The sequence below is a fragment of the Camellia sinensis genome, chromosome 3, assembly GCF_055761805.1.
Source record: "Camellia sinensis isolate YWXY chromosome 3, ASM5576180v1, whole genome shotgun sequence".
In the NCBI taxonomy this organism is placed as follows: domain Eukaryota; kingdom Viridiplantae; phylum Streptophyta; class Magnoliopsida; order Ericales; family Theaceae; genus Camellia; species Camellia sinensis.
In genome coordinates, this window is record NC_138963.1 from 1,565,658 (window position 1) to 1,589,196 (window position 23,539).

Below are 23,539 nucleotides of genomic sequence, written 5' to 3' on the forward strand. Positions count from 1 at the left end.
CTGCATTTTAGCCTACTTGCGAGTAGCAAACCATTTTCAAAACAAACATGCTATGTTTTGTTCCAATTTAGGTGATTTGGTCTATACTTATTTGTTGTGCGCATAACATAGTAATTCTAGGCTAATAACCGGAATAAAAACACATAACGTTTTCAAAATCGGATATCATGGTTAGTAAAGGCCGATCTTCGGATCGGGCGAGGGGAGGTGCTCATAGCTGACCTTCCCCAATCGTACCCAAGCTCCCGAGCCGAGACAACTTTGGTGATGACGGACACGTGGCCTTTGGCACCGAGTCAGGGTTTCCTAAATTCCCCCATAAAAAATATTTAGGTGGCGACTCTGTATCTGGCAAAGCAGTCCATGTTTGGCACTTCTTTTCAAAAATCTGTTTCTCAAAACGATTTGCCGGATTTGGACTCTTTGGTTCAGATTAAGAACCGTGACACAAATTGAGTCCGAACTGTAGTGAGGCCCACGGGCGCGTCTACACCTACCCGTAAGCGCCGGTTTTTCGAAAAGATATTTGATGGGATCTAGTCGTGAAACCAACATTACAGAGTGAGCTAATAGGTAGTGTCGCAGCTTCCTGGTAGCCCATACCAAAGCTAGGCAAGCTTTCTCCAACAGCGTGTAACGAGTCTCATACTCTAACATCTTCTTGCTTAGATAGTAGATGGCCCTCTCCACCTTGTCCTTTGATTCTTGCGCGAGAATACAGCCTATTGTAGTCTCGGTCACTGAAAGGTACAATATCAATGGTTTTCCCGGCTCTGGTGGTGACAACACAGGTAGGTTCTATAAATATTCCTTGATCTGTTCAAAAGTAGCTTGGCATCGGCCGTCCCATTAGAATTTCTTTCCTTTCTTCAGGAGACCAAAAAGTGGTTCACAAGTCAAGGTTAATTTTGAGATAAACCTTCTTATGAATTGCACTTTACCCAGAAAGCCTCGCACTTCCTTTTCAGTTTTTGGTGGTGGTATTTCTAAGATGGCCTTGATTTTGGAAGGGTCGACTTCGATACCTCTCTGTGTAATCAAAAACCCTAGCATTTTCCCTGCTGTAACACCAAACGTGCACTTCTGAGGATTTAGCCGCAAACGGAATTCTCTGATCCTTTGGAAGAACTTTTGCAAGGCGGTGTAGTGGCCCTCTCTTTCTTTGGTCTTGACAATCATGTCATCCACATACACCTCAACCTCTTTGTGGATCATGTCATGTAATATTGTGGTCGCGGCCCGTTGATATGTAGCTCTAGCGTTCTTCAACCCAAATGGCATCACTCTGTAGCAGTATGTCCCCCACGAGGTGGTGAAGGCAGTCTTTTTCCGATCTTCGGGTGCCATCACTATCTGGTTGTAGCCTGAGAAGCCATCCATAAACGAAAGCAAAGCATGCCCCGCTGTGAAATCTACCACCTCGTCGATATGCGGCAAGGGAAAGTCGTCCTTCGGACTGGCTTTGTTCAGCTCCTTGAAATCCATGCACACCCTGATCCTGTCATCCTTCTTCGGCACTGGAACTATGTTGGCCAACCAAGTCGGGTATTCGGATACCAGCAGAAATCCTGCATCGATTTGTTTGGTGACCTCTTCCTTAATCTTGAGAGCCCAGTCGGGGCGGATTCTCCTGGGTTTTTGTTTAACGGGTCGGGCCTCGGGGTCAAGAGGGATCCGGTGCTATACAATCTCAGGATCGATCCCAGGCATGTCTTCGTAGGACCATGCGAAAACATCTTTGAAATCTTTTAATAAAGTGACTAAGCGCTCGCGTTCCTCCGAAGACAACGTGGACCCGATCTGGACCAGCCGCGGGTCCTTCTCAGTACCGACATTCACAGTAGTGATTTCATCAACTAAAGGTTTAACAAATCTTTCCTGCTCTTGTTCAATTAAGCGTTACAAAACTGGGGGAATTTCTTCCTCGTCGTTGTTATCAAAATTTTGAAAGTCCTGATTCAAGCAATAAATCAAAGGTACAGAAAAGTACTCAGAAACCACATCCACATCATTCTCATTAAGCACATCCAATTCGTCCGATTCTTCTGTTACAACAGACTCAAAAGAGAAAGAAAAAGACGACCTGGACAGGACTGTGGCATCCGGGTTGTCACCCCCAGGAATACCGGACTCAGACTCAGTCGAGCTGGAACCTGATTCCGACTCACAAGACTCGGTGGAATTAGATTCCGGCTCACTATCTGACCCGGTGCTACTTGACAAAAATCCCTCCTCGTATTGCCAAATGAGAGAGGGTGCGATGGATGCATCCAAAATGTTTGCTGGTAGGCCCGCAGCCGTTTCATTCCTGATCATGGACACCGAGAAGTTATCCCCCAAGCACTTCTGTTCGATCGGAGGATGTGAAAGTAGACAAGCCAGTGCTACCCCCATTTCAATTTCAAAGTCTTCAGACTCCACTTTCCTACTCTGCTCAGCCTCAGCTAATGGGTCCATCTGCTCTTCGGCAACGTCATCCCCGGATAACTGCAGGTCGAAGAAGATCTCAAACCCCGGCACGCGCTTCCTCTCCGCGTTCAACCATGGCTCTGGGAAGCCACAAAATGGAAAGTTCTCCCCCTCCCGGACGAAGCGTCCGTTTAGGGTACCCTGGATGGGCCGGTGCATCAACTCAAAAGGCTTCCCCATCTGTTTCGCTCTGGCTCTCCCAGCCATCTCCTTACCTTTCATTACCAAATCCTCTTTGGTGGGCAGATAACCCAAGCCAAAGGTGTGTGGGTTGTGTGGCACTTCGGCCAATGTTGCAACGCCCTTCCGGCCGCTCTTTTCCAATCCCATCCCGGGGATGTGTTGGAGCTTGTTCATGAGGTATATTGCTTGAGCACTGACATACACCCCCTCATTAGCCGCCATGATATTTCGCACAACCCGAGCCTTAGCTAAGGTAAAACCTGACATGAACACATCTTCCATACCGTGCTCAATTTCCAAAACTGGCGTGGATACTTCTGGTGGTGGATGGATCGACGAATTCTCAAAAACAATGGCTACTCCCTTCCCATGGGGGTATTTCACCATCTGATACAAGGTGGATGATACTGCCTTCACCTGATGCAGCCACGGTCGCCCCAAAAGCAGGTTGAAAGTTGCAGGAACCTCTAAGACATGGAAATCTATCTCATGCTGTCTCGGCCCAACCTTGGTCTGAATTTTCACTGTCCCCATGACTTCTCTGCTCGTGTTGTCATATGCCCGAATCACCTGAGCTGTCAGCACAAAGTCTGCGGTTTTTAAACCGATTGCATACGCTGTCCTTGTCGGGCAAACGTTGATGGCGGATTCGGTATCAACAAAAACCACCGAGATCCATTTGTTTCTACATTCCACCGAAACGTAGAGTGGCTTATTGTGGTTCGCCCCCTCAGGTGGCAATTCCTTGTCGGAAAAAGTCAACATCGGGGTAGCTCTCCCCAAAAAAGCTAATTCCACTAGCTGCTCTGGCGTGGTTTCTATTGAGAGCTTGGCCTTGTCCATGGCCGATAAGACAGCTTGTCGATGCACCCACGATGCCATAAGCAGTCCCCAGATGGAGATGTCTGCTTGTATCTTTTTCCAGCTGCTTCAGTACAGCTTCTTCTTCGAGTTGCTTCTCTTTCTGTTTTTCAGCTTCCTTATCCTTCCCAGATGCCTCTGGCTGATCTAGATGGGAGGCTTGAAATACCGTCCACTCCTTGTTATATGATCGACCTCGCCGATGTACCAGGTATCGTCTGGCTGGTTACTTTCCCAGTCCTCATCCGTGTGGGCAAAACATAGATCGTCGTCTTCCCACCACATTCCATTGGCAGCCGACAGACACCTGTCCGGCTTTGGTATGACTGCTCTCGTACTCGCAGTACCCTCCATCCATATGCTCGCAGCATTCTCTATTTCTGTGTACATAGCAGTTTCAGTCCTCTCATGGGTTTTAGCTTTCCTGATTCTCTCAGAATCCTCAAACCTTTCCTGTTCCAATTGTGTCAGTACAACTGACTGTTCAATAACTCCTATATTCAAAATGCTCTGATCCTGAGCGAAATTCTTGACACCGGCGCTCCCCAGTAATGTACTCTGCTCTTCGGCCCTTCCGGTCGTCACTAACATTCTTGCCCCTGCCGGGCCTCGTTCTGGTTGGAACTCTTCCACAACATCCGGCTGATCATCCAACCACCCGGTAGCCTCCGCTAATTCCTCATAATCAAACCAGTTGACTGCTGCGCCCCCTGGATCTTGGTCATTGAAAAACTAGAGGTTGGCAAGGCCCTCTTCTATAGCCGTCAAATTATCTGTCCCCTGCTCAAATCCATCCCCTCGGATCATACACAGCTCTGCCCTCTCTGAAAATCCTACAACGGGCCGAACCTGACCTGCTGACAGAATATAATCACTTGGATTGTAGGCTTCCTCAGCAGAACTCCCAGATTCCTCAGATTCTGGCTCAACAATCCCATTCTCCTCTGAAACTTCCCCTGTTCTGTCTTCGACAGTCACCACCGTTGGTTCAGGTCGGGTTCTGGAGATATTCAACATGCACAAGTCAGTGCAGCCAGGAAGGAACACCTCCGACTTAGGTAGGTGGGAAAGAGTGATATATATGCTAGGATCGTAAGATACGACCCTAGTCTGGATAAAATTGATTCTTTTGGAAGGTGGAGCTTGGTTGTGTGGTGGGAGAGGGTTTGTTGTAACATTAGGGTTCTCGGGAGGCAAAATCACCCCGTTATCGATGAGATCTTGAATCTCATGACGTAATCGGAAGCATTGGTCGGTGTCATGACTGTGCTGTTGGTGAAATGCGCAATATTTGACTGGGTTGTGGGTAGGGGGAAGTCTTTCCGGTAATGGCCGCGGCTCTAGGGGCTTCAAGTGCTATTTTCTGATTAAAACTCCCAGAGCTTTGGACAGGGGCATATATAGTGGAGTGAAGGTTCTTTGGTTTTTGGGTGGGTATTTGGCTGTTTGTATATGGCTTCCGGACGCACCGGAGAATGGCGTAGCTGCCATGGGTCTTGGAGGGGGAGGGGGAATGGTGGTGACCATGCTCACTTCTGAGGCTCTTGCAGTTGTAACGCCGCTCGGGCCTGCATTGTTGTTGTGATTGAAAGTTCTTCTGGGTTGCTCCCGGTCATTATCAATTAAACCCTGCTTCAAGGTATCCTCGATCTGTACTCCCATCTCATGCAGATCTGAAAAGGTAGGGAAGGGGAGCACGATCATTTTCTGCATCAGCTTAGGCTAGAGATTGCGCACAATCATCTTGATCTGATCTTTATCTATGGGCCTTAGGGTCATCATCGAGGCCTTGGCCCTCCATCTGGTCACGAACTTTGAAAAGCTCTCCTTAGGCTCCTGCCTTGTTGTCTCGAGGTCGCGGGTCGTAATCTCGATTTGCGTGTTATATGAGTAGTGTGTAATGAAGGCCTCAGCCATCTCATCCCAGTTTCTCTTGACATCATCTTCTAATTTGGCATACCATATGGCTGCCACACCTGACAGGGTCCGGCCGAATAGAGACAGCTTCTGCAGTCTGGTGAGGCCCATTGGCCTTAAGATATCTAAAAACAATCTCAGGTGCACCATGGGATCCCCGGATCCATCAAATCGGTCAATATGCGGCATCTTGAATCTGTCCGGCAGCGTCACAGCTGCATCGGTATATCCATCTTCATTGTTAGGGATGGCCTTGACCCCCTGGGATCTCTTGAATAGCTTTTCAAGCCTGCTCAACTTCAATGTTGTGGGATCTGTCTCGAATTCAAAGGGGGAGTCCGGTAGGTTAGTGGGCGTTTTGGATAACTGGGGTAGGATCTGGGGTAGGATTGGGAGCGGAGGTGGCCCTGTGGGAATGTCTGTATCATTCTAAACATTAGCTGTCTCCCCGAGTGTTGAAACTCCCAGCGGGGGAGGAGCTTGATGCGAAGCAGATGCTCCGGCCTGCTGTTGTAGCCTCACGATTAACTCTGCTTGTTCAGTCATAACCGTGGCCTGTTGCTTGGCGAACTCCGCCTGTTGGACAGCGTCTTGCTGCATAGTTTTCATGCTTTCTTGGAGCTGGCGCACCATCTCCTCTCAGCTTGCCATACTATTCTGATCTGATTGAATTTCCGGTATATGTTCCCTCTCTGTGGGAGAAACGAAGCCCTGATCCCTACTGTGCTCAGGTGGGGTAGACAAAGCCCTCTGTACTGATCGACGGACTGATATCTTCTGCCTAACTGCCCTTCGTCTAGTAATCGGGGGTAGTGAGTAGTACACTGGTTGTCCGTCTATCAGATCCTCAGATCGATAGAGTCGACGACCTCTAGTCCAGAGTGCTTGGGAAATATCTACTGGGTTAGAAGCAATCGCACTAAACTACCTAGCAAAAAGATAAATAAAGCGATAATAAGAAAATAAAACAACCAGATAAACGGACAGCATAACAGCGTAAAATAAACACACAACACACAGTTGGGTATCACAACACACTGTCGATAAGCTGAATACATTGTTCCTCAACCATTGATTATTGTTTCCAAATCATTGCCCCCAAGTCTGAATCTGATACCTGCAGATAACTGATTCCCGAAAAACACTGATGCCTGTAGGCCTGATGCCCAAACATGCAAACCGATATACGCATCCTTGTAGAGACGCACTCTAAAGCACATAGCAGATAAGTGAGAGCCAAAACACCCCTATGTTGGGGTAGGGTTTCCCTGTCCTATTTTGTCAGGAACTAGGGTTTCACTACGCACACAGCGGTTTCAAACAACCTATATCGGGTAAGCAACCTGTCCTAGTTTGGAATGGTCGCTATGGATTCCGAATATGCACTAGGTCGAATGGTCGAAAAGGGTGCCCCATTAAAACCGGGGTTTGCGTTCCCATACTGGCAGAGCCCGCAACCGGTCAGCCTTATGGCATGCTTTGACAAAGTCAAGCCTCCAGCAAACCGTTCAGGAAGAGCACATGGCCAACACGGTGTCCTAGGCGCACCAATGCACATGCAATGCAAAGAAACACATAAGTGTAGTCAAAACAAGATATCACGAGTTCGAGTCAAGTTCTCTAATTTCCCCAGCAGAGTCGCCAGAAAATGTAGACATCCTCGAACGCCCCGGGAGGATGAGTCCCATTTTGTTCGTCTTTAGGCTCACTATAGTTCGGACCCTAATTGTCACGGTTCTTAATTTGAACCAAAGAGTCCAAATCCGGCAAATCGTTTTGAAAAAAAAGATTTTGTAAAGAAGTGTCAAACATGGACTGCTTTGCCAGATACAGAGTCGCCACCTAAATATTTTATTTTGGGTGAAGTTAGGAAACCCTGACTCGTTTGCCTAAGGCCACGTGTCCGTCATCACCAGAGTTGCCTCGGCTCGGGAACTTGGGTACGATTGGGGAAGGTCAGCTATGAGCACCCCCTCTTGCCGATCTGAAGATCGGCCTCTACTAATCATGATATCTTGTTTTGAAAATATTATGCGTTCTTATTCCGGTTATTAGCCTAGATTTACAATGTGGTGCGCACAACATACAAGTATAGACTGAATCACCTGAGTTAGAACAAAACATTTCATGTTTGCTTTTTGAAAGCAGTTTGCTACTCGTAAGTAGGCTAAAATGCAGGTTTTGCCACCCTCGAGTGGGCTTTAGAAAAGATGGTTTTTGCCACTATCAAGTGGGCTTAAAACTCACAGTTTTAATGCAGTATTCCCTGAATCACGGTTTTAATGCAGTATTCTAATTCAAGTAATTCAACCTCCATCCACAGGCATTCAAGCAATTATATCACATGAGCAAATAGCCTCATGGTAATCATGCTGTCATGGCAACGTTCACACGCGTGCAAGGATGCTAAAACGTAAAAGCTTACCGAGTACTCCAAGCCAAAACAAAAGCTATGTTAGAAATGCATGCATGATCCTAACTATACAGAAATGCCTAATGCAACACATGCAGGAATGCGAATACAATAGGCTCGGCTATTCTAAGATGGCGTATGATGATGCTGCAACTAACACGTATTCAACTTGGAATTGAAATACAATGCAATTAGTATGATGCGCCGAGCCGGGTGCATGCAAGACAAATGTATGGATGCACGCATGCATAGCATAAGGTATGCTAATTTAAATGACCTAATACTAACCATTAAAAGCAGGTAAGTAAAAGGAGAAAGAAGTGGGGGTTGGAAGACATGCACACACTCACCCACACTTATTACAAATTCGCCCTCCCCCGGAGGGACCAAAAGAATAATACAGTCCAAATAATGAATCAACTATCCTAGCTAATTAATTATTATAGACCCCCTAATTAATTAACAAATTAATCACAAAAATGATTTAAATGTGAAGCTAAAGAGACTGCCGCAACTCTGCCTCGGAATGCGTGAATGATGCATGCTTGACTCGCCCCGCTCAGAAACTCGCTGCTATAGCACTGTTGCCTCTGTTTACACTGCCCTGCTCCTTTGAAAATTTGCACAAGTCCCAAGGAGGCTTCTCTGAACACTGGGGAGCATCACCGACCAAGTGGGGACACTACCGACCGAAGGGAATGGTCATTGACCATTGGTTGAGCCACCGACTAATTGTATTTGGTCGGTCGGCACTCTAAGTAGCCGGCCGGCTATTTATTCCTGCAGAATCCTGCAGTTGACAGCAACAGAGGGCAAGCAGTGTATGGCATGGAATTTTCAAGTAAATGTGAGCATGACCACACTCCCTATCATGCAATGGACTCAAGGGAGCATGACCCTCGACCCTCGGGCCATCAATTATGCATTTTAATGCATGATGGCCTAAGAGGCCAAGTTTGCCATTCAATGTAAAATGCATGCAACAAAAGAGATGAATGCCAACACCCTATCATATTGAGATCAAGGGCATCGGCGACTGAGAATTGAGACGTGTTACGTCACTTGGAGTACGAACACCCTCAATCCTCATGCTTGGTTTGACACCCCAAACCAAGCAATGCAATGCATGTATACAAACATGGCTCAAGAATGCAACATGAGGCTAAGATGCAAAACATGCCAAATGCAATGCAATATATTATGCAAGCATGCATTGTGCTAATCATGCGAGAAGCAATACAATGCAATTTAACATGCGATGCAAACATGGTACAATGCAAGCATGCTACGAGAGGCAACAAGTCAAACATACAACTATGTACAAGAATGGACTTAGACTGAAATGAGAGGCCTCAGCCACACCTTAAAACAGTGGCCAAAAGAGTCAAAAATGGCACAACTTATGCATGCAAGCATGCACACACCAAGGCCTATCATCTAAGCGTGAAAGGGGACAACTCTAAGTATACTTAAAGGCAATATGCTTGGACATTAAACACTCATGTTAGACTCTGAAAAGCATGCAAAAGATGACACTAAGGCATGCTAGGGAATGGATGCAAAATAGAAGGTATTCAAGGCTACAAAAGAGAGCATTGCTCAACACCTACCCCAAGCAAACATGGCATGAACTAAGCAACCCAAAACAGAGTTTTTATGCATCAAAATATGCCCCAAAACCCACTGATATGGCGGCCCCAAAGACTTAAATACATAAGCATACACAATGCTCATTTCAAGGCACCAAAGGACACCTCTTCAAGGCATGAAAAGGGTGATGGATGCAAGCATAGGAACATGGATTAGGGACTGAAATGGCATGTGAAATGACTCCAAATCATTGAAACAACCCAACTAAAGCATGCTCATGACTCACACCCTCAAGGCTCACAAGCCAAAATACAAAGGGGCTATACCAAACATGATAAATATGATCAAATAAGCTCCCAACATACCTTAATCATGGTAAAACATGGCTAAGAACTTCACAAAGTTAAGCCAAAACATGAGAGCATAGTAGGTTAAATGCATGATGCACTTCTAGGCATAACGGGGGAATACAAAGTAAGTATATTATGCGTGCAAGGGACCTTTAATCCGACCAAAAACAGAGGCGTAATATGACCCAATAACACCCAAAAACCTTTGGAATGAAGCCAAGAACAACTAATCATACATGCTATCCTTATAGGCCAAAAATGCAAACAAAAGAGAGACCAAGGGAGAGGGGTGTCCCTCCCCTATGCAATACTTCAAAACCCCTTCCTCACCACGAAAAAATCCACTGGATTTCAGTGGTGAGAAGGCCAATACACAAAAGTCCCCAAAGCTTATCAAAGAGAGCACAAAAAGGGCCAAACAAGACCTAAGAGGGGGAGATCGACCCCGAACAACAAAATGACCTTAATGAAGTATCTTAAGAATACAAATACAAGATTTTTTTTAGTTATACACGAAGCTCAAATCAGTGTGCAAAGCAGGTCAAAAGCTAGTGCAAGATTGGAGAATCTAAAGCAAAAGTGTTACCCTTGAAGAACACCTCAAGAACAGCAAGTCCAGCCACCTTCTTCTGATCAAAATCAGCTCAAAACCTCAAGAATAAACCCTCAACACCTCCCAAAGTCGAAGTATGGTGTAATGGTGTGTGTTTTAGTGCAAAAGTAAGAACAAATCACCCTTTTAGGCCTTCAAACACACACAAATGAAGAGAGAGAGAGTGAGATATAGAGAGAGAAGATGTATGTATCAGAATATATATGTTCTAGGTCTGATTTTTTGCTCAACCCCATCAAAGGAGAAGAGGGGTCTCTTATAGAGACAATGCAAAAATTAAGCTTCCAAGGAAAGCAATTCAAAAAGGGTCAAGGCTTCCGAAGGAAGCTAAGCTAAGGGTGTAAGCTTCTTGAGGAAGCTACGACAAAGGGTCAAGCTTCCTTAAGAAGCTTGAGCAAAGGGTGCAATCTTCTCTAGGAAGCTTGGACCAAAAAGGTACAAAGGTTTAAAACAGCTACACCCGTGCATGAAGGGCAGGGTCCGTGCATTCCAACTGGCACAACAGGCACGCATTATACCTAAAAAAGGCAAAAAGGTGGTATCGGCCAGAAAAGGAGTCCATCGGCCAAACAGATGGTCGGCCGACCATACCAAATGCCGACCGGCCAATGGTATATTTCACCAATGGCTGGTAGCAAGAATACACGGTCGGTGGCCTCAAGCCAGGGCCGGTGGGTGTCAGGGGTAGCTAACAAGCTACTCTCTACCCTTAGAAGCAAAAACACAAGTGTTTGGTGCAAAATCAAACACAAAACAGTCGAGTTGAGAGATCCTGAGGCGAGGCGCGTAGCCGAGACCTCCGGGAACTCAGAACGAGTATGAACATGGGTGATCACCAAGCGTTCAAGCGGTGACGTCCAAGTCTTGAGGACGGTCAAAAATGGGGTGTCTATAACTAGGTAATCTGAATGGAAACGTTGAATTGGTCGATATCTAGTTGTTAATAAATTCCCCGACGTTTTCCCAAATGATTTGTCTAGCCACTTAGTCGATAGGGAAATAGAATTTACTGTTGACGTTATATCGGGGACTCAGCATATCTCCAAAACACCCTATAGGATGGCCCCCGCCAAGCTTAAAGAATTGAAATTGCAATTACAAGAGTTGTGGGATAAGGGTTTCATTAGGCCGAGTACTTCACCTTGGGGAGTGCCAGTTTTATTTGTTAAGAAAAAGAATGGTGCACTTCGTCTTTGTATTGATTACCGAGAATTGAGTAAGGTAGCTATTAAGAATAAGTATTCATTGTCGATGATTGATGATTTGCTTGACCAATTACAAGAACCATGAGTCTTTTCCAAAATTGATCTCAGGTCGGGCTACCACCAGCTCAAGGTTAAAGCCGAGGATGTTGAGAAGACTGTTTTTCGGACAAGGTATGGCCACTACGAGTTTTTGGTAATGCCTTTTGGAGTGACTAATGCTCCTGCAGCATTCATGGATTTGATGAACAGCGTCTTTAAGCCATACCTAGATGAGTTTGTGGTTGTTTTCATCGACGATATATTGATCTATTCCAAGAGTAGTGATGAGCATGAGAAGCATTTGAGACTTGCCTTACAGATTTTGAGAGACAGAAGGTTGTATGCCAAGCTTAGCAAGTGTGAGTTTTGGCTTTCTAGCATTTCATTTTTGGGTCATGTAATTAATGAAGAGGGTATCTCTGTTGATCCAAGTAAGATTGAAGCCATTGTGAATTGGCCGATGCCGACTAACATGTCCAAGGTCCGTAGTTTTCTGGGTTTGGCAAGTTATTACAGAAAGTTTGTGAAGGACTTCTCGAGGATTGCAGTACCATTGACACAATTGACTCAGAAGGGAGTGGCATATGAATGGACCGGGAATAGAGAGTCAGCTTTCCAGGAGCTAAAGACGAGGCCAGTCACAGCACCGATCCTTGTACTACCGTCAGGTAATGAGGAATTTCAGATTTATAGTGATGCTTCACATAAGGGTTTGGGTTGTGTGTTAATGCAAGGGGGTAAAGTCATAGCATATGCATCTCGTCAATTGAAACCCCATGAAAAGAATTATCCTACCCATGATTTAGAACTAGCAGTCGTAGTATTTGCCTTGAAAATTTGGCGTCATTACTTGTATGGAGCTTCTTGTCAAGTTTTCACATATCACAAGAGTCTGAAATACTTGTTCACTTAGAAAGAATTAAATATGAGGCAAAGGAGATGGCTGGAGTTGTTGAAAGACTACGACTTGCAGATTCAGTATCACCCAGGTAAAGTTAACTCAGTGGCCGACGCGCTGAGCAGGAAGCTAGTTGGGAATTTAGCTTGTTTAGCAACAATTTCAGTGGAGCCGACTATTATTGAGGAGGTAAAGACCAGACAGATGGAGGATGAATTCTTCAAGAAGGTAATTGATGAGGTTGCCACTAAGCCGAGGCTAGGGTACACTATCGAAAATCAAGTACTTAAGTTTGAAGGAAGATTGTGCGTGGTCGACGTCCCAGAGTTGAAAAGAAGAATTTTGCAGGAAGCCCATGGTTCCAGATTTGCCGTTCATCCAGGGAACACCAAGATGTGAAGCAAACTTTTTTGGTGGCCAAATATGAAAAGAGAAATAGCCGAGTTTGTATCCCAGTGTTTGTATTGTCAACAAGTAAAAGCAGAACACCAAAGGCCAGCAGGACTTCTTCGACCCTTGCCGATTCCAGAGTGGAAATAGGAACATATCTCCATAGATTTCGTGGTTGGTTTGCCGAAGACACAAAAAGGTATGGATTCGATTTGGGTTATCGTTGATAGATTAACTAAGTCAACACACTTCTTGCCCGTTAAGACTACCTTTAATGCCGATCGACTTGCTTTGTTGTATATGAATAAGATTGTTAGACTTCATGGAGTGCCGATGTCCATTGTGTCAGACCGAGATCCGAAGTTTGTTTCTAGATTTTGGCAGAGTCTATAAAGAGCTTTGGGAGCCGAGTTCAGGTTTAGCACAGCTTTTCATCCCCAGACCGATGGGCAAACCGAGAGAACAATTCAGACACTTGAAGATATGCTTAGACTATGTGTATTGGACTTCAAGGGAAGTTGGGAAGTGCATTTGTCATTAGTGGAATTTGCTTACAACAACAGTTATCAAGCTAGCATTGGCATGGCACCATATGAAGCTTTGTATGGAAAGAAGTGCAAATCGCCGATATGTTGGACCGAGGTAGGAGACAAAGCTTTGATTGGTCCCGAGCTAGTTCAAGTGACAACTGAGAAGATTAAACTCATTCAACAAAGAATCAAAACCGCTCAAAGTCGACAGAAGAGTTATGCCGATCAGAGAAGAAAGGAGTTAGAATTTGAAGTTGGGGATCACGTATTCCTGAAGATTTCGCCGATGAAAGGAGTTCCAAGATTTGGGAAGAAAGGTAAGTTAGCAACTCATTACATCAGGCCATTTGAAATTCTTGAAAAGTTTAACCCCGTTGCCTATAGGCTTGCCTTACCGCTAGAATTAAGCCAAGTCCACAATGTGTTTCATGTCTCGATGTTAAGGAAGTATATTCGGGACCTACTGCATGTGATTGATTATTCTGGAATTGTGGTTAATGAAGATTTAGGTTATGAGGAGAAGTCGATGAAAATTATTGATAGGCAAGTGAAACAGTTGAGGAATAAGTGATACCGATGGTGAAAATTGAATGGAATGAGCATTACGGCAAAGAGGCCACATGGGAAATGGAAGAGGAAGTGAAAATCCGTTATCCGGAGTTGTTTTCAGGGCAAGGTAACTTAAGTTTGGGGACCAAACTTCTTTAAGGGGGGTAGACTATAATGACCCTTATCCTCGTCTTAGCCATGTTCATGTGCATCTGCATGATTTTGTTTTGTTAAGCTTGCATTTGTAGATTTTGACTTGTTTTGCCTAAAGTAAAGGTCCCTGTCTTGTTTTGTGCTTACGTGATTTGTTTGAGTATTGCTTGTATGCTTTGTTCCTTGCTTGGTGTGCGTAGCCTAGGTCACACCTTTGAACCTCTCACACCTAGGCCATTGCACGCTAACACCTAGGACCACCTTGGAACCAATTTGGTTGACCTCCACCTTCACCCTGGCATATTAGCTGAGATGTCATCATCTAGGCCGAGGTGTGTATCATCTAGGCCGAGATGCTATCTTCTAGGCGTCCTAGATCCTTGATCCTTGTACCTAGTGATCTTGTTCCTGGACTGGTATGACCTAGACCGAGGTGTGGCACAGCTAAGTCAAGTGTCATCATTCCTAGCTGAGATCATTGAGACCTTACTTGCCGAAGCCTATGTCTTAATCCGAAGTCATTTCCTTGTTAGAGTGCCCTTGTCACCTTACTTGATATACACACTTTGTCATAACTCTTATCTTGTCATTCTGTCACCTTTTTGAGGAGATCTAATCTGGCGTTGCCACATGTCCCAGCAGAGGGTTAAGTCAGGTACTAGCTGAGAACCCATATCATTTGTGTCATACCTTTTGCATTGTAGAGAGAGAAGCTCTAGGAAGAGAAAGAGAAGTTTAGAGTGAGAGAGCTAGATCCCAAGCTTAATCTTTAGAGTTTGAGCCGTTAGATCCGTGTTTTGAGGTTATATTCTTGATCTACTCTTGTTGTTCTTTATGTTTATTTGATCACATTGCATGATCTGACATGATTCATGAGCCATGCATTGATTTAAAGTTTGATTTTAGAAAGAGAAAATGATGTTCTTGTGTTCTTGAAGGAAAACCATGTTTTGATCCGAAAGTTTGTAACAAGTTTCGTGTTTTTATGTTTGTTTTCAAGAAGATCTTCAACTATGGGTACTCAGGTCCATGTTTTTGAACTCGTCTCGTGAAATCTCAGATTTTGAATAAAGAAGTTATAATTTTGGCATTCATGTTCTTCATGTTTTTCAAGAGGAAACCCAGATTTTTCAGCCTTTTATTTCCCTAAGTGTGGTCGTTGAGACCCACTCTTGCCTAGATCTTGCACCTAGGCCTAGGAGACCACACGTCGGCCAAGAGGTGTGAGACCTCGGCCAAGACCTGGTTGGTACTCAGCATGTTTTCCCGAGATGAGAAACAGTGTTTTAACTCCCAGCACATGTTTTGCTTTGTCTTGACTTAGTTTTGAAAGAAATGCCGGGATCATTTACACTCATGTAAAGCTTATTTTGGGAATGTATTTTATATCCATCTTTGAGCATCTTTTCTTGTCTTCTTAAAATGCGTTTCAGTGGACCTTGCCATGTATTTGTAGGTCTTGGATTCTAGCCTTAATCCATGCACCCGAAGAGCTGTGTGAGTGGTATTTTTAATAAAGCTATGTTCTAATGTTTTGATAAAAACTGTGCTTGTTTCGTTTTGGAAAAGTGTTTGTTCAAATATGAATGATTATTCCTAATTTTGTATCAAATATTATCTTGTTTTGATGACATTCTTGGAAAGTCTTTAGTGCTAGGGGACTATAATGCAATTAGTACCCTTGTTTGAGATATCTCCCTTGCCACTGACGGTCTTGTACGGGTGGGTTTGTCTAATCGATTCCGGGTCGATTATTCCCTTGTTTTGTCAGGAATGTCATCCCTTGTATTATATTGATGCTAGTAAGTATCCCTTGAAGATTTGAAAGACTTGATAGATGACCTTAGTTCATCCCTTGATTTGTACAAGTTATGCTATGTATTGTTTTGATAAAGATTTCGAATATCATTCGGTCAAACCTTTATTACTAATATCATTCACTGAGTATCCAAGCTCACCCCCTCCTTATATATATGTAGGTGACGAGCAAGAGGACAGTGACGTCTAGATGTCATTTGCAAGTTGTTTTGGATTCATGTTTTGCTAGCATCTTGAAGATTATGCTTCTTAATTTGTAATCCATATCTTTTGTATGTTTCGGCTTGAGAAACCTTTTGATCAAGATGTAATATGTACTTTATTTCATTTGTATCCAAGTTGTAAACGATGTCATGATGTATGTCATTTCATTTGATTTATGCACAGTTCTTATGGACTATTTATATTTAAATTTATTGTTTCCACACATGTATGCCCCATATATATATATATATATATATACTCTGATTGTGTGAATCTTTGTAAGTTGGCCTTTGGTAATCTCGGATTACTAGCCATCATGACACCATTCTACTAGAGGCGGAATGGGGTCGTGACAACCATGCTCTTGTCCTTTCTGTATGAGGTCAAAGCTTGCTGCCAACATCACCCCAGCAGCCATCCCATTGCATATTCCAGCCCACTGGGGATCAAGTTCCACAAAGAAGAATTGTAGTGCACCTAAACCGGTAGCAACAGCCATTGCCAGCGTGAGAAATGCAACTGTGGACACTGAGACTCTGCCACTTCCAACCTTCCTTTCATCCAGTCCATTCGTATCACTATCAGATATAAGGACATCCTCTGTCCCTACGCCGTCTATAACACTACCCCCTGTATTCCTCAATGGAGCAGCTCTTAACCTTGGTAAACTCTCTGTTTCTGACTCTGCTGTGGCATGACCATTCAAAACCACAAGAAATAGCATAAATAACAGGACCTGTTTAAATCTCAAATCCATTTTTGTTTATATGTACGCTGAAAGACAATTATTTCTCAACTCAGGAATGTCAGATGAAACATCCAATAATAGTCACAGAATCAACCAGAATAGAAGTTGCTCCAAAGCCTTCAACTCAATCTTAGCCACACCGACTTTAACTTGCTTGTCCGATGCACATACACGATCAACTAAATCTCTGTAAACACATCCTGATTAAATCCCAGTAAAAGAATCAGCAAGAAAATCAGATACCGACATGTAGTTGGAAGCGGGGTTGGACCAATGTCTGCAGGATGACAAAACCGAAACAATATATAACTTACATAAGCAAAAAGATCTCACAACAAGTATATATAGCTTCACTTCCAATATCACATAATTCAATAACCCAAAGACTTCCCCTTTTACCAAAACTCACATGATTAATCGACAGCCAGCATTGTCTCTGAAATCCCAATTCACATTCAACTAAGACTACACAAACTAATTACTAACCGTAATTAGGAAACATAAAAGCATTTTCTATGGCCACAAATAAAGAAATCAAAGAAGTTGCTTTTCGCAAAGTGAAAGTGGGGGTCATAAATCCTCGCAATACGCTAAGTCCATCAGAAATCGATTTCAAACAATGAATTCCACGTACCCCCACCCAGGTGTCAAAGAATTCAGCAACTATACAGAAATAAAATGGATAGTTCACAAAGGACAAAAACTAATTAGTGTGTTTGGTTTGAGTTTTCTGGATCAAGTTTTTTGAAAATTGACTTTTTTTTTGTTTTCGTGTTTTGTTGTTTTTAGTAAATATTTTTTAAATTTTAAACATTTTTTTTTATTTTTTTAGATGCACCTTATTTAGATCTATCTAAAAAGTAAAAAATTTGTGAAAAAATATTTTAAAAAATTAATAAATACATAAAAATAGAAAAAATGTACTGAATTCTTATATTTTTTTTATATTTTTAGTATTTAATGAATTTTTAAAAGATTTTTTTTACAATTTTTTTACTTTTTAAGTGTATTTATGTTAGGTGTGTCTAAAAAGTAAAAAAATTGTTTAAAATATTAAAAAAATTTAATAAAAATAAAAAAAAAACACGAAAAATAAGAAAATAAAATTTTCTGAAAAATATTTTTTAAAAAATTAAAAACAAACAAGATGACAGAAATTAGAATTAAGGAACACAATTGAATTGGAAAGTGAGAAAAGAATGGAATGGTGAAAAGTTTGAATCGAAATTCGCAATGAGAAAAGCTCAACTTACAGAAAGAAGAAAGAATAGGATTATTGAGGAGTCGTAGTGGCCTCGTGTCGTGGTCCACCAAAACAGCGCGTAAAGTAAACCCTAATTAAATGTAGACCTAGCTAACTCTATCTGTAATCCGCTCGTTGTTTTGCAAACAAACAAAGAAAAGCAAGCTGTGTGTACGTTTGTATGTATGTATTCTCTCAATTCAATTGTTGACTAGAAAAACCGCTTTTAGTAATGCCACCACGCCCACGCAGCAGCATTGCTGAATCCAAAAAATATAATAAACAAAAAATCAATACTTTATATTACCTAATGAAAGTTTGTTTATTTATTTATTTATATTGTTTTTTTTAATGAAAGCCTATGTCTTACAAATGTAATAATTTTATACTTTGTTATTCATCAATAATTTCTCCAATACTCATCAATAAAATTTTATTTATTTGTCTTGGATACTTGTAATGCACGATGAGGGATGACCTATTTGTTATTTTTCTTTTTGTTTGCTTCTTTTTTCTTTTTTCTTTTTTTCAAAAAAAATTCTAATTATTTGGTTAATCATGTGTGTGTAAAATAAAAAATGCAAACAATAATACATTTGGTTTAGCACTTTCTTTTTCAGTTATTATTTTGTTTTTTGTTTTTAACTTAATGCTAAAAAAAATGCCATGTTTAGCAATTACTAGCATTTGGTAACGTTTACATCTTTGGTTTATGTTTACAAAAATTTTATAAATTGATTTTTATTTTTAAAAAAATATAAACTACAAATACTTTTGGTTTGAACAAAATGTTTGAAAATTTTTAAAAACATAAACTAAAAAATATATTTGTTCAGGCTTAAAATATTTATATTTATTTTTTTATTATTTATGATAATGAGATCATACACATTATAATTCGAAAAAGGGAAATTTGGCTATAAACCCCCTTTACCTTTCTTTCATTGTTAGAAGGACTAAGAAAAAAATTATACTTTCTAAACCCCCTCATAATTATAAAATCTTGCATAAAGGGCAAAATTTATTATTTAAATATTTTATCAGACTATTATACCCTCACATATACACAATCCAGATACAAAATTTATCTTCTTTCTCGTCTCTCACTTCTAACCGTAGCTTCCTCCATGGCCGGAGCTGTGTCATTTCTAAGCTCCGACGATCTCTCTCTGCATCTTCTCAACTCTCCTTCAACTGTTCATCTTCTATCTCGTCTCTCTCTTCTAATCCTAGCTTCCTCCATGGCCGGAGCTGTGGAGAACTTGCAAATCGCACTGATACATATATATATATATATATATATATATGTGTGTGTGTGTGTTTGTGTGTTTTGAGATTTAAATTCGAATATATAGATTTTTGAAAGTTCAAAGTTTTAAAAATCTGAAAAATCTGTAAAATCTGCAGAACCGGGGTATGAAAAATTGAGATTTCTCTAAAATTTTAAGATTATGAGTCTGATTCAAGGATTATAGGCATGATTCAATGTTTTTCAAAGTAAACATCGATTGATTCAAGGATTATAGGCCTGATTCAAAGCTCAAAGCTCAAAATTCCATCGATTTTTCAGAGTAAACATCAAATTTCATTTGATAGAACTAGAGTAAAATTTTACTCTGGTTCTATTGCTCTGTTTTTTTCATTTGACAGAACCAGAGTAAAATTTTACTTTTATACAGAGTAAAATTTTACTTTTAGCTTCAGAGTCTTACAATTTACTTATTTTTCAGAGTAAAATTTTACTTTTATACAGAATAAAATTTTACTTTTAGTTTCAGAGTGTAAAATTTTACTCTCATTCATAGTAAAATTTTACTTTCATACAGAGTAAAATTTTACTCTGAAATACATAGTGAAAATGTCTTAATAGGAGAGCTGATAGATATGAGGGTAATATAGTAAAAGAAACAAGTTTTAAAATATCAGGAGGTTTTGAAAGTACTTATATAATTCTTGTCATTTTGAAAGAGAAATTAGATAGTGAGGAGGCTATGACCAAATCCCCCTTGAAAAAAAAAATTAACAAAAAATTATTAGAAAAAAAAATTGTTAGTCAAAATTTTAAATTTTTGTTTAAAAATCAACGTAAATTCATTTTTTGAGTTTACATTTTTTCCGTAAATTTACAAACTGAGACAACTATTTATAAACCAAAAAAACTATCAAACAAGTTTTTATGATAATTTTTAAAATTTTTGTAAATATAAACTGAAAACGAAATGGTTACCAAATAGGTTCTAAATTTTTTATTATTTTTTTATATGGGAAAAGTTTGGCGCGTCTTTTAAACTTTGCTTTTTAGAAAAAAAAATAATAATCAGCTTGCTTGTTTTCATTTTTCAGAAAATACTTTTCAGAAAATTTTTACATTCTTATGTTCCGTGTTTTTTTGTTTTTACTGAATTTTTTTAATATTTTAAGCAATTTTTTTACTTTTTAGATACACCTAACATAAATACACATAAAAAGTAAAAAAATTGTAAAAAAAAATCTTTTAAAACTTCACTAAATACCAAAAATTAAAAAAAATACAAGAATTCAGTACATTTTTTATATTTTTATGTATTTATTAATTTTTTAAAATATTTTTTTCACAAATTTTTTACTTTTTAGATACATCAAACTAAGGTGCATCTAAAAAAGTAAAAAAAAAATGTTTAAAATTTAAAAAATATACACTAAAAACAAAAGAATACGAAAACCAAAAAACTCAATTTTCAAAAAACTTAATCCAGAAAACTCAAACCAAACACACTTGAATAATGCTTCAAGTTGATAAAGCTTAATCGGCCTATTTTGAATGAAAAGTACGTTAAAAAGTCAATTTTTAATTTTTTTTTTTATAAAAAACATATTAAAAAATAGAGAGGCGATGTGGCTTATAAAAATTAAAAAATTAAAAGCTGACTTTTAATCTAATTGCCAAATAAAATGAAAAAAAAAAAAAAAAAAAAAATCATAATTTTCATATGATTTTTTCTTTTTTTGAAAGGTAACTAATTATTGAAAATTTAGAATTATCTTTTTTGTGTTTATTTTCGTCAAACAAAATTTGAAAACTACTTAAATCTCATCCTCCATAAGTTGAATTAGAAAACCTTGCGCCTTTGTTCACTGCCGTATGAGTTGTGACAAAAATGAATGTAAAGACAAGCTTCTACAATAACAAACTTGTATTACATTTTGAAATCCTAAACAAATAATGTACATCAAATTTTCTTCCCCTCACAATTTAAACAGCAAAATAACAATAATAGAATGCGGTTTTCATTCCCAAAATACAGATTTCGATAATTCCTTTACGTCTTTTTAAATTTTCCAGGCAATTCAGCGAGGTGTGATGGTGGGCATGACACCACTGATAAGATCATTTGACCATACATATGGATCCCTGCTTACAAAGGGCAACGAAGACGATGGAGTAGATTCACCAAAATATATTGATGTTGATTCTGATGTGTTCAGTCCCGTTTCTGGCATCGTTCGCAGTATGTTTTCCAGCTCCCTGACCACATCCAACATTGAAGGCCGTTCTTCTGGATTGTCCTGGCAACATCTCAGTGCCAAATCTACAAACCTCTCCACGCATTCAGACGGGTAAGAGCCCATTCTGCTGTCTATCATTGAGAACATTGTGCCTGATCGATGTGCCAAATTCACCTGAATTCAAAGATTCCAAATGAAGGTAAGGTAATGTTTTCAAGAAACACAATTACTGCTAAGGCTCATTTAGCAGAACTTGACATGAAGTAAATTGTACTAATCTTTCTGGCAGCATAAATTTTGTTGTTTTATACACAAAACCTAATTGAAAAATCGTGAGAAAAAAAATGATTTCAACTCTCATGATGTTTGACACCCGTAAGCAGACAAGAGAGAAGATAACTTATAAAAAGTGTAACATATAGTCAGAGGAACTACCTCGCGGACAATGTTTTTGCCATGTGATATTGGTTGCATTCCTGTCAATATCTCCAGAAATACAACACCAAGGCTATAAACATCACTTTTGTCTGTCAATTTACGGGTCAAGAGATATTCAGGATCAAGGTAACCCTGCAAATATATGCCGCCATAAGAGAGTTTTTTGAGAACAGAAACAATTGAACCTCGAGACATTTGACAGTACTAGAAAAGTTAGATATCAAATAAACAGGAAAGTCCTACCAATTATATAACCTTTATTCTGTCTCTGATGGTGTTTCATAAATGAATAAATAAACAAATACTGTAAATAACTTCTATGACTAGAATACAGTTAAGAACTAGTTTAAGGACTCTAAAATTACATTTAACCTTAAAATGGACTGTCAGGAGGAGACATGATCATACAAATTACCACATTCTTATTTGTATCATCAACAAGAAGCAATATATATTTCTCTTGAGATTTCATGAAGATAACGTGCAAAGAATAACAACCAATGATCTTTCATAACATTCACATCTTCATGGCAAAAAAAAAAGAAAAAAAAAAAAGAACTCTACATCTTTCCCTTTTCACATTGATATTTAATTAGAACCTAAGAAAATTACAAAGCAAGTTAGTATGAAGATGTATACATATGCACGTGAATATAGTTTCCTCATTTTATAAACTTCAATAGTGTTAGCAGAGTTAGACTTACCGGTGTTCCCCTCACAATTGTGGATACATGATTAGGCACATTCGCTTCATCGTCCAGAGGTGGTGCAAGTCGTGAAAGTCCAAAATCAGAGACTTTAGCAGAAAATTTGGAGTCCAGCAATATGTTGCTGGCCTTGATATCTCGATGGAATATAGGTGGATGAGCTTCAGTATGGAGATAAAGGATGCCCTTGGCTGAACCCAATGCAATTTGTAACCTCACACCAAAATTCAAAGTTTCCTTAGATTTAGCTGTTGAAATCCAAAAACCATCAATTAGAGCTTAGGGAGAACTTCTCAACAAAGATGTAGAACACATGAAATTTGAACGCACAAAATTGTTGATGCAAATTGGATGAAATAGAAAACTTCTCAGTGAAAGAAAACTGGAATTATCTACTGGCAACAACAGGCAGAGTATAAAGTAGGGTGTGTTTGGTTTATGTTTGTAGAGTAGTTTTTGAGATCAAAAGTACGAAACCTGGTTTGGTTTGCCTTTTTGTAGAAATGGTTTTGAAAAATTGTCTTGACGAGAGAGTTTTAAAAAAAGTGATTGATTTGATGTGTATGAGAGAGAGTGAGTGATTTTGGAAAGTAGGTAACCAAACAAAATTTTGAGATTTTTTTTGAAAAAATTTGTTTGGTTTGATTATTCTTACAAATTTATTTGTAAAGAATTTTTCCTAAATTTTTTTCTGAAAAACAAACCAAACAAGGCCTTTATTTTTGGGGGTATTTT

At 40.1% G+C, this 23,539-nt stretch overlaps 2 protein-coding genes across 9 annotated transcripts in view; both read right to left on the reverse strand.

Moving 5' to 3' along the window:
* Positions 1–17,104, reverse strand: part of LOC114297591 (putative zinc transporter At3g08650) — a 74,234-nt gene extending 57,130 nt beyond the window's left edge. Inside the window, exons 1-3 of the mRNA XM_082918934.1 lie at positions 16,537–17,104; positions 4,150–4,155; positions 238–242 (exon numbers count right to left, since the gene is read on the reverse strand). Coding sequence (XP_082775060.1) covers positions 238–242; positions 4,150–4,155; positions 16,537–16,939 — 414 coding nt within the window. The 5' untranslated portion in view covers positions 16,940–17,104. The remainder of the gene's footprint in view (positions 1–237; positions 243–4,149; positions 4,156–16,536) is intronic.
* Positions 17,105–17,121: 17 nt separating this feature from the next.
* Positions 17,122–23,539, reverse strand: part of LOC114297569 (putative LRR receptor-like serine/threonine-protein kinase At1g06840) — a 46,051-nt gene continuing 39,633 nt past the window's right edge. For 7 of the 8 annotated variants that reach the window (XM_028242005.2, XM_028242006.2, XM_028242008.2 and 4 more), the window contains 3 exons: positions 22,802–23,052; positions 22,095–22,229; positions 21,332–21,833 (listed from right to left, as the gene is read on the reverse strand). In XM_028242005.2, coding sequence (XP_028097806.2) covers positions 21,501–21,833; positions 22,095–22,229; positions 22,802–23,052 — 719 coding nt within the window. In that variant the 3' untranslated portion in view covers positions 21,332–21,500. Of the gene's footprint in view, positions 17,208–21,331; positions 21,834–22,094; positions 22,230–22,801; positions 23,053–23,539 lie in introns of those variants that run through there. The other variant, XM_082918938.1, reaches the window with a different exon arrangement.